At 37.4% G+C, this 18,585-nt stretch overlaps 3 protein-coding genes across 25 annotated transcripts in view; 1 reads left to right on the top strand and 2 right to left on the bottom strand.

Moving 5' to 3' along the window:
- The window catches only part of Cask (peripheral plasma membrane protein CASK), a 250,585-nt gene extending 247,393 nt beyond the window's left edge, over positions 1-3,192 (bottom strand). For all 10 annotated transcript variants that reach the window (XR_013087042.1, XM_076826255.1, XM_076826260.1 and 7 more), the window contains exon 1: positions 2,289-3,192. Coding sequence is in view for 9 of the 10 variants with exons in the window: in XM_076826255.1 (XP_076682370.1) it covers positions 2,289-2,347 (59 nt within the window). In the remaining variant the exon portion in view is untranslated. The remainder of the gene's footprint in view (positions 1-2,288) is intronic.
- A 455-nt stretch (positions 3,193-3,647) lies between these two features.
- On the bottom strand, positions 3,648-5,722 carry LOC143376564 (uncharacterized). The gene is made up of 4 exons (XM_076827043.1): positions 5,706-5,722; positions 4,805-4,964; positions 3,972-4,057; positions 3,648-3,857 (listed from the first exon to the last, which is right to left on the bottom strand). The coding sequence occupies exons 1-4, from the start codon at positions 5,720-5,722 to the stop codon at positions 3,662-3,664; spliced, it is 459 nt and encodes a 152-aa protein (XP_076683158.1). The 3' UTR covers positions 3,648-3,661.
- Positions 5,704-18,585, top strand: part of Atg16 (Autophagy-related 16) — a 679,282-nt gene continuing 666,400 nt past the window's right edge. For 2 of the 14 annotated variants that reach the window (XM_076826313.1, XM_076826312.1), the window contains exons 1-8: positions 5,712-6,333; positions 6,488-6,746; positions 6,852-7,014; positions 7,127-7,215; positions 12,136-12,189; positions 12,753-12,891; positions 15,713-15,818; positions 17,402-17,544. In XM_076826313.1, the coding sequence (XP_076682428.1) occupies positions 6,204-6,333; positions 6,488-6,746; positions 6,852-7,014; positions 7,127-7,215; positions 12,136-12,189; positions 12,753-12,891; positions 15,713-15,818; positions 17,402-17,544 (1,083 nt within the window). In that variant the 5' untranslated portion in view covers positions 5,712-6,203. Of the gene's footprint in view, positions 6,334-6,487; positions 6,747-6,851; positions 7,015-7,126; positions 7,216-12,135; positions 12,190-12,752; positions 12,892-15,712; positions 15,819-17,401; positions 17,545-18,585 lie in introns of all 14 variants that reach the window. The other 12 variants (XR_013087045.1, XM_076826314.1, XM_076826311.1 and 9 more) reach the window with 9 other exon arrangements.

The following is an 18,585-nucleotide window of genomic DNA, read 5'->3' as shown; positions in this document are numbered from 1 at the left end:
GTTAAGAGAAAACTTGGAAATAGCGTGTTCGTTGCAGAATTTTATAACAAGGAAACTCTTAACACGCACCAGTCGACTAAACTTATAAATTACACGTTATCGATAAAAATGGAATGCCTGGAGCGGCAGTCATGCTATTTGAAACATTTTTCATGTTTAAATTATAATGAAACGTTCAAGAGCATCCTGCACGGCGCCACTCGTATTTTATTACAGATTGGTTTTATACGCTGATGTTTTTATTGCATTTCATCGTGCGGACATTTCAATAAACACTTATACAGGGTTTTCCCATATGCAGATGAAGTGCGTTTCTGTATTGTAGATCACGGGAAAATATTGAACGTTGATTTAAATCACAGTTTTATTAATCAAACGTCAATTATTATTCGGAAAAAATTATGGTATTAATTATAAACATCCTCACTGGTTGTTCTGCGTTTCCTCTCTCTCTCAACATTTTAGCGTTTGTTGATAGTATTATACACTTCTCAAATTGGGTGCACGAATTATTGCTTATTTCGTAATTGTGACGAATTTTTCTGACACAAATTAAAAAAAATATTGAAGACTAAGTGTCTTTTTGTAATAAAGTGCATCATAATTGAACCATATGAAAGTCAGAGAGATATAGCTGTTATAACTGGATGAATTGAGCAAGCCTTAACTTCATTTGTACGGGAAAGAGTAAGGACAGTGAACTCGACATCACTTGTTAAAATCATTTCTCACTGAATCATCCATATAATCTTTTATGATATTTTAGACAATTTTTCTATTAAAAGATTGAAGGCAGTAAATTTTGATTACTGTATGTGTGAAAAATTAATATAAAAAATAACACTGCAATTAAAAATATGCGATATATATATATACAACTGGTTAAAGTACAAAATTTAATTTACAACATTTGGAATACTACTTTTGACTGGCAAAATTAAAATATTATCAGATCATGTTGCGATCATGTAACAAATTACAGAAAATTCCCGCTTTTGTTGAATTATTGTATGCAGATATATAAATTTATTCAATTCTGGGGTTCGTTATAACTTAATTTTCTTGGCGGCAGTTTTTCATATAGTTCATAAATAATATTTGCTACCAAATTTGGTTATTTCGTCCAAAATTATAATTTTTGCAATTCCTGTTTTATACTGCCTGTCAAAAACTGTATTTTATTTTAACAACGACAATGCTTTTACGTGACAATAAACATTTTAAAATTATCGATTTCATTACATTTCAACAGCAACCGCTGCAGTGAATTTTTTGAAAGTTTATATCAATTTATTACCGCGTTGCATGCGACACCTTGTTCAAGTTTCATTTTATTACATGTAACAGTATGTAGAATGGTATCACTGTAGATGTTTCTCCAATAAAAAAATTGCACGACGCACTACTAGTAGGTGCATACTATCAGCTATTTGTTTTATTATATTTATCCATTGGCTATAGTGATGTATCGCTGGTTTTATCAATACTGCTCCAGTTACGATGTAAAGTGAACGCATACACTCGATAAAGTGATAATATTTATTATCAATCATTATAAGAATATTTATTTTATTTCGTTCGCGACAGTTTGCGAAAATACATTACTCCGTAACAGTCTGGCGAATAATATTTAGAGTTAGAATTTCAGACTCGATGTGTTACGTAAATATGGGTTATTGAAAGGGTTAAATCAATTGGATGAAAAGAAACAGAAACGAAACATAATGGCAGTGATTTATTTATTGGTTTATTACAAAAGGGATGGATCGTGTGACTACATGGAATTGACGAAAAGCAGAGACTACTTAGGAAGAAAATTCGTACGAACAGTACAGCACGCAAATCGGTTTCCTTACTAGACCCACATCCTCCCCCTACTTTTGCGTTGTTACCCATTTGCCCGTTTTGAGTCAACATATACACGTCATCGTTCGTACACGCGGTGCATGCTTCCGTGCGCACGCGCACGATCCCCCGTCCATACGCCTAAACGTGAGCACGCGCAGCGTCATGTACACACATCTATGAAACAGAACAGAAAGAGGCATACACACACAGGACAGAGGCACATTTGTCGGCAGATATCCTCTCGCCATCGAGCAGCTTCTTATATCCTCCTTCACCCTTTCATCGAGCGTTTTTTCCCTCATTTTGACACTTTCCCTCTCTATCTCCTCCCTCTTCTTCTACCCCTGACAGCATACACACACTCATGCACACGCATCCACGCACATACACGAATGCAAGGGCGCAGCTGTCTCGTTCTTTCTCATGGTTTCATTACTCACTTGCCGATAATCTCGCAGAGCTCGTAAACCTCGTCGAAGAGAACCTCGTCGTCCGCCATAGTGGCGACGAGGAGGTCGAGGATGTCGACCGAACGAGGAGGCTGTACGCGCCAAAAGGCGCGTCGGAGCTATACGAATTCGTAATAATTCGTAAGCCGTGCAAATACGCGCCTCTCTTCTCCCGTAGTCTGGGCTGACGTCGTCGTGTTTCGTGTCGTGCCGTGTGTAATACGGCGGCGGCGTGAGCCCAGCCACGTATCGTGGATTCACGGCCGCCTCGGCTTCTCCCCACCCTCTCTTCGCCGTCTGTCTCTTTCTTTCGCCCAACAGTGACGATTTTGTTTTCCTCTACGCACACGTTACGCACATACACACATCTATATGTACACAAGCCGTGGATAATACGATGAATACACCCGTGTTAGCAGCACGCCCGGACTATCGTTGCACTGACACACGATCGGTGGACACGAGCTGGCCACCCGTACTACTCAACTCCGTCACCGAGGCGTACGTAAAATTCCCTGCGATTACAGGAACGGCACCGAATACACAGCCGACACCGCCTTCCCAGTCTCGGCTTGCTCACGCCGGCAAAGTCAACTCACACAACTGGCGAAGATACGGCTGTACGTAGTTACAGACGTTTACACAATCGTACGGTGTCACGGGCACGAAGAAAACCGGATTGGACCGAATCGGTTGCCTCGTCGGAGCGAACAGTTGGCCGTGTGATTGACAAGGACCGACCAAGCGACAAGCGGCCAGACGGACACCGATGCCACTGTACACGCTTTCCCCGTCTGTCAAAGGTGGAGGAGTATATTCACTCGCTCCGAAGCAAGACTGGTTGCATAAAACGCGGCGAGCGACTGCGCCGACTAACACCCTCTTCTCTGTCCCCTCTGACTAACCGTTCTGCGTGGTGGGGCGGGCGTGGCGCCGCTTCGCGTGGAACCTTTGCCGCTTTAATGCGCTGTGTCCTTTACTTCGTCCCTACGTCCGCAATATTCACGAAGCGTATGTAACGCTACCATCGAGCGTCCCACTGGTGCTGTCGCAATGCCAACCTTCTGAATACCGACGCACGCGATTACTCCGATGATAAGTCGCGCCGCATGCCAATGAAACTTGATTCTTGCAAATGCTCAATCGCTGAGTAACAATAGTTTACAAACAGGGAACATGTGGTTACATGTGTAATTACGACTGACCACACAGGGAACATGACGGACGTTGTACCAGTTGTCGATACGGAAACGTGCAGCTGCACCTTCGTACATTAAGCTTGCCAATGTGTGTACAGCATGTTCCATGACAAACAACGTATATTTAAATGACGAATTAACTAGTTGCTGATGAATCAATTTAATTTATCGCAAATACGAAAGTCCTGCGAAAGCTTCATCCAGTTCTTCCCTCTGCCCGAAAATCGCTAGAACAACAATTTCTTTATTTCGGCTCCAGCTTTGGCGGACTATTTTGGACCCAAGCGCTAGAAACTTTACTTCTTCTTCGAGATACTTCAAGTGCTTATGATCGTATCCCTTTAGGATTATTATCCTTCGTCTGTTATTACATAATAGCTTAGATTTCTTTGTTTACGAAAGGAGTTAAGAATTAAATAACTAGGGTGCTCATTATAAAGTGACTACGAATATATATATATAAGCAAATTATTACCCGTTCCTTATCCACTTATCGACATACTGACATTTTACTTGATCACAGTCCAATTGAGTATAAAGTAAGATCAGACCTCGCGCTATCTAAAATAAATGGGCTAAGAGTCATAAGCAATCTTACGCACATATGTAATTGCCAATTTTCTTGTAACTCGGGTAAATAGTACTATATACAAACGAGATATAGGTCTCTTATATCTCGTCTCTGATTATATTGTACTTTAAAACTGCTGCTACATAAGTTTCGAAATAATCTAACAAGGGGAGGGCACCATGTGGTAGACACCGATTTTGATGAGCCTTGGCACGATGGATCTATGTCGAAAATAAGTAAATAGGTGTCCGAACGTTTCAGCCAATAGGCCTTAGTAATAGAGATATTTACATGTAAATTATTAAAAATTTCATAGTGGCCGTGGGGTTTGAGTGGGTAAAAGTCCCACACTACCCTGGCACCCGCGGAAGATTCCCTTCTGGAGGTGTCGGGGTGCTTTTCGAAGACGTATCCACGTTAAAAAAAACTTTATAAATTATTATTTTTTTATTTTATTTTTTTTTTTAACTTGGGAAAATCTTTAAAAGGTACCCCTCGACTCCTTCAGAGGGGAATCCTCCCCCGGGGCGCCAGGGTGATGTGGGATTTTTACCCATTAAAACCACTATGAAATTTTTAATAATATCCATGTAAATATCTCTATTATTAAGGCCCATTGGCAGAAACGCTCGGACACCTATTTACTTATTTTCGACACAGATCCATCGTGCCATGGTTGATCAAAATCGATGTCTACCACATGGTGCCCTCCCCTTGTAAGCTAGAGACATTCTTACTGCAGCCGCTGCTGTTCCTTGGTCCAGATGTAGGTCAGTGTTAAGAATCACGTAAAATACATATTGGGACGGCCCTGCCGCGTGAATACCAGTGGCACGAAGTTTTTTATAATTTTGACATAATTGGTCTTTTTGCTTTCTACATATTTTACCACCCTTTCTGCGATTAAATTTCAGTGAATATGAATCTTAATAGTATCATTCTACATTCTACTTTAAAATAAGTATTAAATAACCTATTTTTATAAAACTAAAATCTATCAAAACTGTGGGATAGTAATTTCAAGGCACCACACGAAGAATATATAAATCTATTAGTTATTTTCATTGTGCTAACACTAATTTCGTTTGATCTTTTTCATCGACACCTTTGGGTGTTCCTTTTCTGAAATTTCATTGTGAGATAGCGCCCTTGGACTTGGAAGATGTAAGCCAAAACAACATCTTTATCTGCGTTTCGACATCAGCCATGAACGTTATCTAACGTTTCATTCAAAAAGCAAGGGTTAATTTAAAATAAATTTCGTGTAAGTATACACAAAGATTATCTCAGAATGGCAGAGTTTAAAAAAAGAATTGTCACATTTGCCACGTGACATTTTTGATTTGGTAATCGACATTTAAACGTAAATATTCGAAGGGTGTGCAAACTTATCTTTTCGTACCATATATCGGGTCATTGATCGCTCAAAATACAAAACGTCCTGAGCACAAATATTTTCGAAGGACGCGTGCCATTTGATAAGCTAAGAGAATCAATTAACAAATTCATGTATCGAACCTGGATAATGCGAACGGGTCGGGACAGGCATGATGTAGAAAACAGAGAAAACTGTTTCATCATCTGCCACGTATGTCTCTGACGCATTCAATTAAATTCCATGCTTTTTTTTATACATACAATTCGTTGTCTTCCATGCTAATTTATCTGCGTTATTTACAAACGGGCGTATTATATTTACCCAACAAAGGCTGAAGAAAAATATTTTATCCGCTGTTATCTACTCAACTGAAACTATCCGCGGAATGGACTTATCGCGAACTCGCAAACCAGTGTATATCGATGTTTCGAATGATCGGCAATTTCAGGGTAGCAGTGTAGTGTTTGGTACGATTAGGTTAGAGTAGCTATTTTCCTAATTCAAAATATTGCGAGTAGATCTGAATGTCATGCGATTAGCTCGAGACCTTTCGATGTCGATGGTGACCGAGACTCGAACGTGACTTCGCTGAACGGGACTGAACTTTTCGTGGGGACAACAGCGTGCTGAGAAGTGAAGATTGTCAAAATATTTGCCAACTGTTCTTCTGTCAAATGATTTTTATACGACTTTGATAAGGAGGGATAAAAATAAGTTCACGTTGCGAGGATATCGACGAGTTATATCGTACAGTGAAAATGTCTGCGAACGAGCCAGGTGTACCATCGCTTTCCAGAGATAATAACAACTGGAGGAAAGATTTAGTTTTCCAACTCCAAGAAAGAAATCGGAAGCAAACATATTGTTTCGCGGATCTCATCAGTTTGCGTAAGATTCGCTTATTTACAGTTATCGATTTACTTAACTCCCTTAATCCCAGCGAAGTTTAACTCAAGCTCCGTTATATCCATGAAATGGAGTAAATCATATTTCGAATTTCGGTTGCAATTTAGTAACGTATAACGCAGCTTTTAATTTATAGATACCAGATTGTTCGAAAGTTCCAACACGCTGCGCGGCGAAAACATTCAGTTGACTATAGAAAATGAGACTCTTCGCCGGAATGCGGCCAGCGGATCGCCTGCGTTGGGCACAAACGCGGATCTAGACGCTCGTCTTTTGAAACAAGCAGAAGAATTAGCAACATTACATAAGCGGAAAGGAGAACATACGCAACAGATAGTAGATTTGAATAATAAAGTACAAGAAGTGACGAAAGAGCTTCATGCCAAGGAGACCAGGTATCTAATTTCGTGTATTTCTAAAGTGCGGATAATATTTAGACGCTGTTCGATCCGAACGCGAAACGTGCTCGCAACGTATTCATGTGTTATCGAAATTTGCAGCCTCGCCGAAAGCATGGACCTCAATATCAGTTTACGTTTAGACTTAACTAAATCCCGTAGCAGAGAGGTAGAGCTGGAAAACATTAATCAAATGCTGAAAGATGAATATCAAGCCCTGCAGCTCGCTTTCACGTCTTTAGAGGAGAAACTTAGGAAGGCGCAGGTATTTATCGTAAAGCACTATTTACCTACGTTCGTTAGTAATAGAAAACTAATTATTATTGATAGAATAAGAACACAGCGGATGAAGAATAATAAATAACGTATGCTTTCAGGAAGAAAATCGTCAATTAGTAGAACGCTTAATTAAGTACAAAACTCGAGATGCGGAGAAAGTGAACGAAGAAAATGACAACTTCTTGAAGTGAGTAAATATATTATTTTCTTTTAATAGTTCTTACATATAACAGTTGTTCTTTTTCTTTGGAGTTACTATTTATCTATATATGAGAAGCTACGTCGCCATATATATTTTGGTATATTGTCTGTATTTCGGTAAATGCTTGTACAGTTTTCTGTCTTCACACACTATTTACATATGCAAATTTTATGCTGCTGTTCAGTAGCATGCTTTTTATGGAAATGTAGCATAGCAGTCAATATTTGTTCACATGGTTTTAAGTTTTTGCTTTAAACCGTAATATATTTTTAATTACACGATATATATATATAGAGGTTACTAGCAAAATGCACCCGCGCTTCGCTTCGGGCCTAAGAGATATTAAGGACTCTATGAAAACACATTTCGCCCCTTTTCACCATCCCCGGGTTGATTAGGGCAAATCCTCAAATTGGATTTTAGGCATTTATGTGGGTAACCTTTCGAAGTAAAAATCAAGTTGATATCGAATCGAAATATATCGATATCGAAAATACATTTCACCCCCTTGCCCCTAAGTAAATTTGGATGAAATTAACTTCAAGTTTTTTTTATTAAATATAAATATTCAGTGGGAGGTGCAAATTTTCATAAATTCAGTTGAAATTAATTTCGGTTTTAATTGACGACGTTAGAAATTTTTATTTGGAGCAACTAAATTTGAGTAAATTTGGTTGAAATTAACTTCGATTAACATCCGCTTGGGGATAGAGTTTCCAAAAATCCTTCCTTAGTGTGTGCCTACGTAATGAAAACAATGTACCTTCCAAATTGCACGTTCCTAGGTTAAACGGTTTGAGCTGGGCGTTGATGAATCAGTGAGTGAGTCAGTCAGTCAGTCACTCAGGTAGTCAGGATTTCTTCTTTTATATATATATATATATATATATATAGATTTAAATTCACTTTGTCTTTGCCCTTGAAAGAATACTTTCGTCTATCATATCCTGTGTGCCTAGATTATCTTTTGATAATATAAAAATATCTATTGATAAAACTCCTTTAAGGGTACACACCTACACAAGTAAATCCTTTTTCTATTGTAGACTTGATAGAAATTTTAAATCTTCGGACACAACGCAAACTTCTTCTTACCGTAGACCTAATAATATAACTTCTAAAATTAATATTTCGGAAAAATATTTGGTAAGACTAGGTCTGGGTGTAATGTAAATTCTTCCAAAGCTTCATAGGACAAGGTTCGTAAGCACACGAGCGTAATAAAAATAGAAGAGGCGAAGCACATGGCTTGATACCGCGTATAAACTTCCGCTTCGAAGGGATCAGGTCATTGACCGTGCTATAGTGTTTTATGATGATCTTTACTTCGTAAAATAAGTACTTCTTTTCGGGAACAATTAACACACATGAAATATTATTTTATGTAATATTTATTTCCTTCAGATAAAGAACGTGGTTGTCGAACATTTTCTTGTATTTACAAGAGCAACAGACATTTCTTAGTGTTATTTAGTTAATTTTGTTTATTATTTGCATTATTTATTCGAGTTCCATTGAGTTTGTATTAGATATAAATAATTTCGCATTTCGCTTGTGCGTGTTTAGGTGTGACTTAAATTTTAATAATACTATTTCTCTACTAGCACTTAAAATTTTCTAGATTTTCTTCTTTTCTATTTTGTTATTTTAATATTCATTAAAATATTTCTCCTGGTGTTTTGTCAGCTGAATTTTGCATGATATAAGTTCCACTTTATAATTGCATGATCTGCGTTTGTATATGACAAAGTTGTATCAGAGTTTTTCCGGACCATTTAACAGCGTCTGTTTGTGTTGTATATTATGCTGTTTTGAACACGATACAAACATCGCTTACTCCTCTGTTATAATAGAGTCCAACCTATACATTTTTCTTTTAAAATTAGCACAAAATTGTATAATTTATATGATTATACAGTAGAATATTTGAATAAATTTTTTTCGTAATGAGTGTTTTATAATATGAAATATTTAAAATGATCTAATTAATTACAGTAGCAATTTTAATATTTAGTGGCCATTAAGTTAACTCCAGTGCCAGCTCCTTATCACTAAGTTAACTCCAGTGTCATAAATAACACTACTTTGTATGTTATAATTTATTATGTAACTGTGCCAAACTGCTGATAAGAGAAGAGAAACATGTCCTGTTTCTTTAATAACACAAAAAACTTTGCATTCTTTAAATATTGCTGAGTTGTAAAGGCAATCAATGTAAGAACGAAGCAAGGTTTTTTTGACCATTTTATACTCTCACGAATGAAATTCCGCCTGGAATTATTAAGAGCGTCATGGAAATGATACGAAGCAGAAATAAATTGTTCAAATACAAATTTCATAGTGCATTACGTTCTATCGAAGAGTGTAATAATTATCTTCTTTTTTACGGCGTACAGGAAGTAATCACTTAAGCCTGTTTGTATTCTCCTCGTGAGATGTGTGTCAATACGTTCCATTGATAAGAGTGACTAATATCAGTGCTCGAGATCTTCGGTCAATACAATATTTCATACTTCCATTATTCAGTTATTCATTACATTCTAGTGGTAGACGAATGAATGCTTACGAATATAAATCGCAATGCATTTTTTCGAAATATCGCAATTATTTCTATGTAAGAGGTACCTATCTTTTACTTATATAAATAGTAGTGTTATTATACTTCATTCACTCATATCGTCTAAGGAGGAAACTGTTGGAAAATGGTGTATGTTTACATAAAAAAGAAGCCAGGATTATCGACTTCAATTATAAAATATGAGCTATTCAATATTGGAAAGCAAACACGACTGTTTGATCGAACTACATATCATCGGTTTGGAAAAGCCAAGTTCTTATGTTAGCTTCTCAAATAAGAAGTGGATATACCGCAAGATGGATCTACGCGGGATTCTTGTTGCAGAATATGTGTGATGAACATATTTTTTATTGCCTACGAAAACCGGATGGCAATTTGTGACTTTGAAATTCAGTAGCGGATACATAAGGATCAGAAGATGAGGTCAATTATACTTTATTCAAACCAGATTACAAATTGGTGTAACGCAAACGTCCATGGAATCATCTTAAATACGACAATTATTAGTCTCAATTTACAAACATTTTACAAATTGGGAATTAATGAGCAACGCATTTGCAAATGATATGAGACCACGTACACAGAATTCTAGTGAGAAGTGGAAGAAGATAAACTCACATCCTGTCTATACTATTTATTGGACATTGATTCTATCTGTAATTTCGGCGAATGATAAACGATTTGAAAGAAAGATAGCATCTATGGATCTAAGAAATTGGTCAACAAACGTTTATTTGCGAAAGATGAGACATCGCGATGCTATATTCTTGGAGCAGGCACTCCCAGTGATTTACAGGAAATATTATCAAAAAAAAAAGCAAATAACACTTGGGATACCGAAGAAAATACCGGATCAAGAAATAATAATAAATACTAATAATATTACTTGCAATAATGAATTATATTAAATTTATCACATAGAATTGCTCCAAAAGAAACGAAAGTGTATTAGACGCTTCAGAATTGTGAAACACATCGAAACATGGAAATTCTTCGTGGCTAAAGAAATCGAAAGCTCTTTATCATTTTACAATTTGAGGCTTCGTTTCGATCAAAATATATTCTCAAATAGCAAGAGATCCAATACATTTCCGGGTTTTTAATGCATTTTTCCTCTCATTTTTATTTTCTCGAAATTTATGTATGATGTATCGATATGCACGATTATCGAGATTGAAGTTTCAGGTTTCAAAATGATAAAGGACATTTTATTATCATGGCTACGAAGTATTCTGTTAGTTCTCTGCCGGGCATTATTTTGGGTGCATCCGATATATCGTGTACGCAGCAAATGGCTATTATAAATTAGTATAAGCAGATTTATTACATACATTTATCTTGTACCGTTGAAGTGTTAATAAACAAGTGGATTACAAAGGTACTTAATAACGATAAAAGATTCGACATTAATATCAGTTATCCTTATCAATGCAACGCCATTATTCACTAGATTTAATATATATATATATATTGTATTTAGAATAAAATTATACACACCTTTGGCCTATTACGCTGCGTAATGGTGCATAATAAACCGTGAAACGTGTAAAGATTTTTTTTTCAATCTCTTACTATCTTCCAGCCATTTGTGGAAATAGAAAATTATCCGCCATTCTTGCAGGGATGATTTCATTATTCAGAAATAAAGCTGATCCAAGAAAGGATTTCCTGATAGTGACAACTTGTCCCTTTACATGTTAGCAGTGCTTAAAAAAATACAATTTTTAAATTTGTACAAAGATTGCATCATGTACTCGAATATTTTTTATTTACAATTTTTACCGTCGAAATCTGTGAACGTTATTTGCATAAAACTAACAATTAATGAAGTCTTCTAGCATGGTGTTTTATATTAATTTACGAACATTTAATTATGAAGACATCTTGGTCAGTTTCATAATTCATACACTCCAACTATTAGAAATTGAATAGTATTTATGTTTATTCTCTTCTATTATTTAAATTTCTCTTGTTAACAAAATTACAGTTATTTTAGTAGACATATTAATAACACGTCTCACTAATTCTGCTGAAATTACAATGTAAATAGTATCCTGAGAATTTTCTTACACGATTTATTCCCAAAGGGAGTTATTCAATAACTGAAGTGTAGATGCTAGATGCCAATTGTTTCGCATTTAAATATCATTGGAGTTTGCTTATCTAACTCGATGTGTAACGTTTGGAAGATTAGGGACAATATGCAGCCAGAGGTAACAAACTGTTAATGCTGCACGCAAAAATCGTTAAGCTGGAGATATGTATGCGAGATCCTGTGTAGGGTTGTCTACGCTAGCACATCACACTGCTTGACATTTTCGTTTCAGCGAGAGTTTTTCCAGCCCGACAGCCTTTTTGATGCATACCATATCAAAGTTCGGGTAAGTCTGAGCAAGTGGCGTGACAGAAATTACGCTTAATGCACTATTTCGTAGCTTTGAGCCGTTCGCTAAAGGAACCAGATCGCGCCGAAACGTTCGTACACGTCGTTACACCTTTCATTCGTTTGCGCTTGGTGGACGCGAATGTTCTACATACATTTTTTTTTAACGCATTAATTCCAAATGATCTCCTTCGAATGAGCAAACTTATACAAGAGCTTAAAGGGCAATTGTGCTTACTGTTAAACGCAGACATCGTTCCGAAAAGAAAGAGAAGGAGACGTTTCCAGTGAAACGTGCGAGCATAACGATTGTCGACCAGCGATTAAGCGGGACTAATGTGATTTAATGTATATTAATGTGTAACAATGGCGACGAATTGGTGATACTAATTGTTTTAGCTTGCATGAGGCATAACAATCTGACGGTTCGCTCAGAGACAAATCAGTGGTGTTTCTCGATGTTTTCCTGGGTATATTTCCTGCGTACACATTATTCCGTTTCTTTCAACGATCCTTTAATTCTCACGAAACTACGGGAACCGTCTGTTCTTTCTTTTGCAGAAAGAAGCAGGCGAAGATGCAAAAGGAGCTGGAGGACGCAGCCCGCGATACGCGATCCGTTAGCCCAGATCGATCGAGTCTGAAAGAAGGAATCTCTGGTCTCCCTACCTCAGTGCCGACAAAAGTGTCCGTCACGTTTGTACGTTGACAAAACTTTTCATTTATGGGATAATTTATGGGTCACCCTTAAATCACCGACAATTGTTTTCGTCGACACGAATTCACCGACACCGAGTTCGCCGACATTGTCTATTTACCGACACGTTGAAATCACCGGCAATCAGTTAATCGACATCGACGCCGACTTCTAATGAATAATAAGACCTATACCAGTAGAAGTCGGTATCAATGTCGATGAACTGTTTGTCGGTAAATAAACATTGTCGGCGAACTGAGTGTCTGCGAAATCAGTGTCGGTGAAATCGTGTCGGTGAAATAATTGCCAGTGATTTAAAGGTAACCCATATTTTATATCGTGCTATCGTTGTGGAAATTTCAGTACAAATGTCCATTAATTCGTTGCAACGCGAGCCTGCTTTTTGGGGATGTCTGGGGTGCCTTTAAATGGGACAAGTGCTTTTGAGCATATTTCGGCCGATTATAATAATGGAATTAATTGCATTGTTCGAGGAATTACCATACTCGCATAGACATACGATATTCATTTGATTATTTATTTGACTCTCGTAATATGGATATCAATATCTATATGTGACTTGTTCTTCAGAACGAGCGAGAAATGAATGTATTATTTTACCTATTTCTTCCAAATGCTAATGCAAATATTCCTGTGTTAAAAGCTTAGATCGACTTAAACAGTATTTATTTTACTAAACGACAATAAAAATTATTATACTATGTTATGAGCTGATCGATCGGGTTTTCTGACGATTCTCGAGTATTTTCTGCGGGCAGCAGTATAGTTTATTAGGAAAGATTGTACTTGTATTAAAATAGTTGCATTAGGATAATGTCATCTGATCTAAGTTAGCACCTCGTATTTATAACAAATAGGCTATTTAATTGGAGTACGCGTGACCGCTGGGTACTTGTTACTACTTTTTATGAATCTTACACTTCTTACCTGTGCATGTTACGTTACGGAAATTATCGTGTAGACGTTATTGTACTGATCAATGTTTTAGTGGTATTTAGAATCGCATAAAATCTATCCTTTGTTATGTTTTAGTGGAATATATGTAAGGAGGGTACCTATATTGTTTGTAATAAGTGAAGTTTAATATAGTATTAAATTTTAACACCGTTTAACTTATTTAAGTATACTTGTTCTGTTCACAATTATATCGACAACACTAATATATGAAACCTTTGGAAACACGATTTGAATTTTTATATTACTTAGAAAGGGAAAAGAGTGATTATAAGAATATAAATATATTTTGTACGGACGAAGTATATTCCTACGTGGTCTATTTTACTATTAACAGTAGTATTTAGTGAGATTCACATATGCACTTATTCAGCAACGAAATTTATTTTATTTCTTTTAGACTTTTTAAAACACAAGCTTTCAAGTCGCTTTCCTAAATGAATTTTTCTGTTTTCCCATAGGGTGTTCATTTTGTGAATGTCGCTCGAAATAACATCTAAATTACTGAGTTTTTTGATAACGATAGAGGGAAATTTTTTACCATTTTTCAAGTACAATCTAAGTATTTTTCAAGAACTTAGGAAGGAATAAAAAAAGTAATTTTTGTTCCATTATATTATTATATCTGAATAATGGGAAAAATCCCTCTGTTGTTAATGTTACAAAATCCATAGTTTCCATGCTCTGTCAAATGAAACTCACGTCAGGAAGCCCTCTCACAATGTTGGAAGTTCATGTCCTGGAAAGAGTGAAATATTTGCTTCATTAAAGCACTCTATATAGCATACATTATCATAATGACGTTCAATATGTATTATGCGTTCCATGCATGAAAACTGCAAACAGTACGAATTTATTTCAATGTTTAAGAGCATACTTTATCTCACGCTAGGATTATAATTATGGACCAGCTTTTTAAGTTCATTTTACTCGAGTTGCTTGGTCGATGTCATTAACGATTAATGATTCTCATAAAATATCTGGAGCATATACAGGCCAGCATACCTGAACTTACCTTTACAAATGTTTCTGCTTCTTGGGATCATACAACCGTCTTTTAGAAGGAATTATTTGAATGAAATTATTTTATCTATATTTATCCTTATTTATTTCAATGTAAAGCTTCTTTTTTTCAATTTTAATTAATATTGAGATGAATTCAACGATATGAAACATGAGTTCTTAATGATTCTGAATACAAAAATTTGAGTTAGTGAAACATACAATTCTGAACAAGTTATTTCGGAAAATGAATCATTTCTAAATTTTGGCTGTATTCAAAATACCACAAACAAGAAGATATATAGTTGCACTTAAAAAGAAACTACGCCTTGAAAACGTTGGCTTATTTCTTCCCACTAAGCAATTCACTTTCGAGATATTTGATCGTATCGCCACAAGTAGCCAACACTATCTGAGTGGTAATTTGAAATGTTCAGCTTGTATGATTCAACATGAATTTAAATCTCTGCAATGCATGATAATAGCTGAAGATACGAAATTATTTGCGTTAGCAATAGCTCGGAATTTCTGAAATTCAAATTCAACTTGCCATCAAGTGAACGCACATTACTATTTCCTTTCATTTCTAACTCGAAACTAATGTGCGCCCTACACAGTTATCACGTATTAATCCGTTTGCCACATAGTAATTTATTAAACCTCCAAGAGTAGACATACAATTTTTAATCACAGTTCCTTGCAGAATTATTTCTCGTTCGAAATTTATTCAACGCAACTCAGGCGTAAAGCATAATTATGATTCGACAGGTTTAATACATTAACTATCGCTACCTGCATGCAAGCATTTTTCGAAATTTATACGTGAAATGTTTAATAACCCTTGCAGAACGCACACGACGGGGAGGTTTACGCCGTAAAATGGTCTCCCGCCGAGAGGTTCCTCGCCACCGGTGGGGCCGACAGGAAAGTGAAACTTTGGATCATTACAAAAGGTGATTAATTAAAAAAAAAATCGCACTATAATAAAACGTGGTTGAATTTAAATATTGGTCATGGTACACGTGTCGTCGTTACGCACGCGATTAATCAACGTAAACGATACCTCGAACGACCCTTATTACGCGGGCATTGCGTGCCAGTGCCGAGATCTCGCAACTCTGTAATCAATTTACTGGCCTCGTTAATACTCGCATTGGTAACGAGTTGCGATAGAACGGGTAAATTATTACACAGCTCTCGCTTCTGTTGCAAATCCCTTAGGCCTTGGGGTTTGCGGTCGAATCGTTGTTTTTCGCAAACAGATAGAATTCGTTGCATCGCATCAAGTCCGAATAGAATATCAGCCGAAGGGAGAATTAGAAAAGTCGACATTTACTCGCGCCGCGTGTGATACACAGAGATCTTCGCGAGCCACTGGCCTCGGGAAACCGAATATTTAACGAAAATATAATTTCCTCACGTTTAGCGGGATCACGCGGGCTAATAAAGCGATACGAAAGTCACTTTGGAACTTCATTAAAACTTACCATAATGAAGTAATTAAAACTTTGCTACCATCCTCTGTTCATGAATACAAATACGTGCTTGAGAAGTTCGTTTTGTTTCGCCGGGGGAAAGAAAGAATCGCGCGATAACGGGGTGCCAAAGAAATCGATCGCGGGCCATTGTGATGGGCTGGCTAATTCAATGGCGAATTATAAAATGGTAATTACGAGAACGAGCGCGTTAAACCCGGCTGCCGCTATCGGGGCTGTTCTTTATCGGTCCGACCGTTACGTTGCGCACGTTTTTGTTTGCCTATGAGGATTATAGAGAGCGACTGAAGTCGTTGAGCGGCTACAGCGTGATGATAGGAGAGGGGTATCGTACGTGGCAGGCGAAGCATATCGCGACGCTCTCACGGAAGGCTCTCTTCCACCCACTTAATGAAGTATGTTAACGAATCAACAGGTTACTTGGTGCGATACGCGCGTCGGTGTATAGGCGTGCACGTAGGCGCCTATTAAAACCCCGGCTCGCCGGGCAGAAACATTCTCCCCGCTACGGCGAAGCGATCGCACACGTGTTATAACGTGCTCGGATGTAATCCCCTCGCCACGTTGCAAATTGGATGAAACATTCGTCCTTATTGAACGGGCTAGATCCGCTTATCCCACCGTTCCACGGCTCCGCTCGATTCCTCACCCTTTCCCGACGCGACGCTTCAGCACATTGTCTTTCTCCACTACTGTAAATCTCCGCTCCCGATTCTCCTTATCCGATTCGTATCATCCAGCGATTTACGCGCCTTGCGTTTCGCGTCGAGCTGAACAACTACGTAGTCGGTTTAAACGGTTCGGGGGAATGGGGGCGAAAGGGGTCGCGGTTGGAAGGAAATTGGAAATGAAGGGGAGAAATGGATGCGGATGATTTTTCGGATTAGTTGATTGTTTAGTTACAGGCTTAAGTCAGGCGGAATCGTAGACAATGGGGCGACGTATGAGTGAATGGGGATTGCCTAGGAACGAATGCCATTCTAGGGCATCGATTTCTTTGTCCGTGGGGTTGGCTTTAATGTAATCGTTACGTTCCTCAGGTGCCTGGGAGAGTAAAGGTATTCTCGTGGGCAGTAACGCTGGAGTAATGTCCGTCGATTTCGACTCAACGGGATCACTGATCCTCGCAGCGTCTAACGATTATGCCAGCCGGGTGTGGAATGTCAACGATCTTCGTCTAAAGGTAAGTGACAACTTGGCACGCAGCTTACATCGCAGAATGTACAGCCTTCGCGAATATGGTGGTCCTTTAAACGGGGAGGGCGAATCTGTCTGCCACGTAATGTGGTTCGTATGGGGGATGAACGGACACCTGAGTGCTCCTCCAGAAGAAGGGATTCGCTCTCCAACATTTCGTATTTATAAGCAGTTGAAAGGGACAGGTAGTTGTAAAAATAAGTTCATAGTGGTGAACTGATAGGTTAAAAGTGCCATGCATATTTCCGGCAATATTCGCGATGCTTGGATAAAAGTAGCTACGGTTGTGGCTTGCGATTTGTATTTTGGATACATATTGTCAGGTCATGTTCAGTTCTGGGTGGAAATTTTACAAGAATTGAAGAGTCCTTGTAGATAACACTGTTAAGTGGCAAAAATAAAAAAAAGTTTTTATCGGAAAATGTTCTACGTGTCAGTGGTATACATAGTATAGAGTTTTAATGCAATTTGTCTTTGTAAATAAGTAACCAATAGTGCTAAAAGAGAAAATTCTGTGATGCATTCTGGGTAGTGTATACTGAAGCATGTTTAGCAATCGAAGCAAATCAAATTTCGTAAATAATTTAAAGCCAGGGACGTTTCTTCTCTCTCCTGAAAACTTTGATTTTTGGCGCTTACAGTGTTTTCTACAAGGAAGAGTATAAATATTCTGTTTCAAAACATAAAATTCACAAAAATTTAGAATGGATGCAGCAGTAAGACTAATCAGCAATCAGTGCTGTTTTTTAGCTATCTAAAGACTGAAAACTTTGATTTTTGGCACTTACAGTGTTTTCTACAAGGAAGTTAAAATTCACAAATTTAGAATGGATGCAGCAGTAAGAGTAATATACATCCATTCTAAATTTTGTGAATTTTACTCTTCCTTGTAGAAAACACTGTAAGTGTCAACAAAATTTTCAGGGGAAAGAAGAAACATCCCTGACTTTAAATTAATTCTACACAATTGTAGAATTTAATAAAGCATATGTATATACGAAATCATATTGCGCCCTTTCACACACTG

Source organism: Andrena cerasifolii, chromosome 14, assembly GCF_050908995.1.
Source record: "Andrena cerasifolii isolate SP2316 chromosome 14, iyAndCera1_principal, whole genome shotgun sequence".
NCBI classification, from domain to species: domain Eukaryota; kingdom Metazoa; phylum Arthropoda; class Insecta; order Hymenoptera; family Andrenidae; genus Andrena; species Andrena cerasifolii.
This window is presented reverse-complemented; position numbering and strand designations above follow the sequence as displayed.